General features: G+C 39.4%; 1 protein-coding gene across 1 annotated transcript in view; it reads left to right on the forward strand.

Moving 5' to 3' along the window:
• Nucleotides 1-322: 322 nt before the first annotated feature.
• The window catches only part of LOC108666861 (protein artichoke), a 70,035-nt gene continuing 64,357 nt past the window's right edge, over nt 323-6,000 (forward strand). The window contains exon 1 of the mRNA XM_018153799.2: nt 323-751. Within this exon, the coding sequence (XP_018009288.1) occupies nt 745-751 (7 nt within the window). The 5' untranslated portion in view covers nt 323-744. The remainder of the gene's footprint in view (nt 752-6,000) is intronic.

Raw genomic sequence — 6,000 nt, forward strand, 5'->3', positions numbered from 1 at the left:
CATTGAGTGATGGAATCATTGAGTGATGGTCTTCAATGAAACCTGCTTGAAAGAAGAAATTCTGCCAACCTATACTAATTTATACACTATAAACTAAACATACATGTATGTACACTAAGGAATGTAAATAATCATTTAAAATCAGCTTGAGGGGCCTGATGAGCGTTTCGGAGTGAGAAATGTAGGCATAGCTTGCTACGGATTATGGAGTTCCTAAATAGTATTTCTTCACAATGATAATTTAAATAGTTTTCATCAGTCGATGTGGTATAGGATGTGGAATAAGCAATTCTTGTTCTCATTCCTTAACTCTGAATTTTCAGACGTTGAGAACGCTGAACAGATCTTGTGTTAGAGTTAATGTGGTATTGTCGATTTTTATATTATCTGAGAAAAGAAATTAATATTTACTCTCATTTTTGGGTTACCAATCAAGTGCGGATGAACTTAGGAATGTTTGCGATAACTGTGGTGTGATGAGGTGTGTTGTGCAGTGGATGAAAATAAAGCTACTGTGCAGTGGTCGTAAAGCAAAGCTGGTGAGCTGTTCAAAGTAAAACTTTGTAAAGTAAAACTGCTGAGCTGTGCAGTGAGTATGAAGTGCATCTGCGTATAGCTGTTAGGCGCCACGGACAGATTTACATTAGTGAACTAAAATGACCCTTCTAGGCTTCTAACGAGCCAGAGGTCAAAGTGAGGTCACTCGCGCGGCCATCCAAGTGTTCTTGTTCACACGCAACCTTCATGCCTGGTGAGTTGAACAAATATTAATTCTAGAAATTTATGAATTCTAGATATGTATGAATTGTAGAAATGTGTGAATTGTAGAAATGTATAAATTGTAGAAATGTATGAATTGTAGAAATTTATGAATGCTTAAAATGTATGAATTGTAGAAATGTGTGAATTGTAGAAATGTATGAATTGTAGAAATTTATGAATGCTTAAAATGTATGAATTGTAGAAATTGCTATATATTTATGGCAGGTTTAACTATGATTAGTATTCAGCTTTATATTCAGATTTCTTGCCTGAAAATTCAATTTTTTTCTTCAATTTACGTACTTATCTTTAAGGTACTCTCAACTGAAATTATTTTCAATGTTAAAACTAGGAACGTGTGCAAAATTTACATTAAATGTTCAATATTTGGCCTGATTTACATAAATGATCTTTATTTGCAGTCTCAGCTTGTTAATTTTTGTTTGGTTAAATTTTGCATTTAAACCGAAGTTTATTTAAAGAAAATCTTTACTGAGTGAATGGCCATATATGTAGCTTGGCCAGGTAAAGCAAAAAGCTTATTATTATATTATTTACATTTGTATAACCTAACAAATAACAAAAATCAATATAACGCATTGAAAAAAGGTTTTATTACTGTTACTGATTCACATGTTCGACTCTTAAATTCCACCTTCATTCACTCATGCATGCCGGGCATTCAGTGAGTGAATAAGGCTAAATAGAGACTTCACTCAAGACTAAACCTATTTATTATATACAAGCTATCTTGCTAAATTCTAATGGAATTCACGTCCTTATTTATTTAAATTATTTGCGGCCGGTATTAATTATTCGTAAAATCAATAAAATTAAGTGAAAGTTGATGTTTCGTTCCTAATGTCCTCTTGCTTTTCCCGGAAAATGAATAATTTGTGAAAAGTTATGTAATAGGCAGAAAAATCAGAGCAGATTTTTCCTTAAAATTGTAAAAATTTGATCGTAAAAATTGGATTAAACAAGTAAAATTTTTAAAATAAATCACCTTTTTTAAAGCGTCAGAATGAGATAATCTTCGCATTTTAATAAAATTTGTCTTTTGATGAAATTTTGACATTTTTTCGGAATGATTTGGAAGACAAGAACATTTATCATGTAACGAAGACTTGAAAAATTCTCGTAAGAAGAACACAGTCTGGGGAAGTTGTACGGGCACGTGAGGGGGGAGTGGACCGTGACGTGTTAAATTACACCTGTCACTGCCTGAGCAATGAGCGTGGCGCGTCACTGTCTGAGCAGTGAGCGTGGCGTGTCAATGAAGTAGCTAAAGCAGTTTATTGTAGCTACAGAAACTATACGCCTGCTTATTGCAGCAGCAGCAGCAGCAGCAGCAGTAGCAGCTGTTATTCAGAAGCTGCATCGAGCCGTGACTGCAAGCAGACGTTGAGCGCAGATGTGCATTTAGTGCTGCTCCTTTTACGGCTGTTGCTTCCTCGCCATCATTTATTGTGTTTAAGCTCCTTCATGCATGAGAGAATTGCACCTCCGCGGTCTTCTCACACAATTTTTAAACAAAGACTTTGCGTTGGTTTCTTGAGTTGTTCTGCTGCTGCGATGATTTCGAATTTTCCTGGTAGTTGACTGGTTGGAAAGTCAGGCAATCTCTCACGCTTGACTTTCTGTGAGGGATAAAAATAGTTTTATTTTATGAATAAATGTTGTTTTTATTGCAGGATTAATGTAGGATACAACTTTTTTAGAGGGATAAATTCTGATAAAACTGGTTTTTATTAAGTAGCGATAAGGGGTTTTACGTGTTTTTTATTACTGGACAAAAGTTTTGTGAAATTGGTTTTAATCAGAGGACAAAAGGGTAATTAAACTGGGATTTTAATTACTGCCCGAAAGCAGGATGGTAGTTATTTTTATCGTGAGTTTCATGCAAAATTCTGCGCCGTGAGAAGCAGGATTGCAAATGTCGAGTTAGGTAAAATCTTATCATAATAGAAAGGAATTCGATGGAATGTCGCACTAAGATATAAGATTTACTGACTTGGCTCTGCTGTTATTCATGAATTTACTAAAGTGCAGTCACTGATAAATTGAGAACGGAATTGTAACTTCTCGAGAAATTAATTTGTTGTTCTAATTAACTAAATTAAATTCATGACATTAAAAAAACGCGGCATTTGGACATAAATCGAGTACGCTTCAAAATAATGCAATTAAATGAATAAAGTCTTTGAAATTGGAATATAAATATGAAATAAATTACGCGCCTAGCTTTTCATATTTACTTTTAGCAACGATAGCGTAAACTATATCAATTTATATTAACTATAACTTATATATTAACTTTACCTATAACTTATTTATTTCTAGCATAATTAATTTTGAACACCTATTCATTTGTATTTATACACCAAAGTTTCAGTAAAACTAATTCAATTACGCGTAAAAATTTACTGTTGTGCAATCTACATCAGCGAGTCAAGAGATTAATTCGACTTCCCGTGCAGCGAAGGTTTTAACGTGCGGATGCAATCAACGGGATTATGTAAGATTGCTGCGCTATCATGCGCCTGTATCGGTGTGTGACTCAAGCTGCCTTCATACACGACTTCTGGATAAAATAAAGCTGCCTTCATGCAAGAAATAAAGCTGCCTTCATACAAGACTTCTGGATAAAATAAAGCTGTCTTCATACACGACTTCTGGATAAAATAAAGCTGCCTTCATACACGACTTCTGGATGAAATAAAGCTGCCTTTATACACGACTTCTGGATGAAATAAAGCTGTCTTCATACAAGACTTCTGGATGAAATAAAGCTGCCTTCATACAAGACTTCTGGATAAAATAAAGCTGCCTTCATACAAGACTTCTGGATAAAATAAAGCTGCCTTCATACACGACTTCTGGATAAAATGAAGCATCTTTCAAACAAGATTTCCGGATAAAATGAAGCTGCCTTCATACACGACTTCTGGATAAAAAACTGCCTTCATACACGACTTCTTGATAAATAAATCTGCCTTATTCAAGATTTCTGGATAAAATATTTGCGATTGCCATTAATTATTAATGTAGAGTTTAGCTCTGCTACTGCGCGTGTCTTCTATTGTTTATTTGCTGATATTCCTGTTCATAATGTTAAGCCAGCTTTAATTATAGATGGTGTAGAGAAAACGCTTAAAACAATAAGACGTATTGTTTGCTAAGGAAAACCGACTGAGATCTTACAATGCAGGTAAAAACGTTATTTAAAACCGTGACGTATTTAAACAATATTATTCTTTGCTGTAGAATCAGTCATTTCTCATTCTTCATACATGGAATGGAAAGGGTATAATGTGTATTGCTTATCCCACTGGATGGGCACTGGCTGGCCTCTAATGAGTGATCTATGAATCTCTGTCATGCATAAATGAAACCCCTGATGAGGACCGTTTAACCCCTGATGAGCATCCCCAAACCCTTATGAGAACCCTTGACACCCTATGAGCCCCGACAAAATCCCCAAGACAATGCAGTTGATACAGCGCGACATATCGCTCTGAACATCGCTCTGAACATCGCTCTGAACATCGCTCTGAACATCGCTCTGAACATCGCTCTGAACATCGCTCTGAACATCGCTCTGAACATCTCTCTGAACATCGCTCTGAACATCGCTCGTCTCAAAACATTTTTTTCGTGCTACTACTTTACCGTTGGCCAACTTAGCACTGAAAAGATCAACATGTCGTATTGTCCAAATAGTGACCCACTTGCCACTTCCTTCACCAAAGTGCGAGCAAGAGCGGACGTAGCACTGATACGCCCTCTTCCGAGTCAAAGTTGGTAAAGATGACTTACACAATGGCAAAGAGTGCGTCGCCATTTGGAAAAATTTCATTCATGATGGTTGATCTTCACGGTCCATAAGTATCATGACGTTTCATGGGCAGATCACTGCACAGGGTTGCCGTGAAAAACTCATGCATCAAACCGATGATTGTGATTGTTGAGGCAGCCTCACGTGCATCATAACGATGATAGTGATTGTTGAGACAGCATCGCGTGCATCAAACCGATGATTGTGATTGTTGAGGCAGCCTCACGTGCATCATAACGATGATAGTGATTGTTGAGACAGCATCGCGTGCATCAAACCGATGATAGTGATTGTTGAGGCTGCTTCGCGTGCATCAAACCGATGATAGTGATTGTTGAGGCTGCTTCGCGTGCATCAAACCGATGATAGTGGTTGTTGATGTAGCATCGCGTGCATCAAACCGATGATGATGGTTGCTGTATCATTGCGTGCTGAAGGCTATGCTGCATTTATCAATAGAGTGGCGGCGGGAAGCTGTTATCGCAACAAGAGCCTGCGGGTAATAGGTTCAAGGGTTACACAAGATGAATTACCCCAGCGGTTATCACCGTCATTACCTCGCTGTGTCTCCGCGTGTGTTCTCAGCTTCCGGTACCTGCACTGCAGGTTATGAATGTGGGACTATAAAATGGATTGTGAACAGGATTATGAGTGCGAATATCAGCAAGGCCTGCACGTATGGAGATTATGAGTGCAGGATTACGAGCATGAATAAACATTAATTAAAGTTGCTCCTCCATTACAAATGGATGAGGAACTTTAACTTATTTCATGAATGCATAATCTTTTATATGCATTTACAGACAAAAGATTGAGCACTCCGTAATTATTGGTCCATCAGAAAAGCTTAGATTATGCGAATAGTCGACGATCTCGTATAAAATTGGATGGTGTGTGATGGTGACACGCACGAACTCTATAGGACACACGGTGCGCAAGATTAAAACGTGCGCAACACGGCACGTAGGTGCGTAAGTCTCACGACATGTCCATGGCTTGTCCAGTAGATCACACGGCGCGCAGGTGCGTAGGTCACACGGTGCGCAGGTGCGTAGATCACACGGTGCGCAGGTGCGTAGATCACACGGTGCGCAGGTGCGTAGATCACACGGCGCGCAGGTGCGTAGGTAACACGGTGCGCAAGTGCGTAGATCACACGGCGCGCAGGTGCGCAGGTCACACGGCGTGCAGGTGCACAGGTCACACGGCGTGCAGGTGCACAGGTCACACGGCGTGCAGGTGCGCAGGTCACACGGCGTGCAGGTGCACAGGACAAAAGGCGTGCAGGTGCGCAGGTCACACGGCGCACAGGTGCGCAGGTCACACGGCGTGCAGGTGCGCAGGTCACACGGCGCACAGGTGCGCAGGTCACACGGCGGACAGGTGCGCAGGTCACACGG

This window comes from Hyalella azteca, unplaced genomic scaffold (genome assembly GCF_000764305.2).
Source record: "Hyalella azteca isolate HAZT.00-mixed unplaced genomic scaffold, Hazt_2.0.2 contig6532, whole genome shotgun sequence".
In the NCBI taxonomy this organism is placed as follows: Eukaryota; Metazoa; Arthropoda; class Malacostraca; order Amphipoda; family Hyalellidae; genus Hyalella; species Hyalella azteca.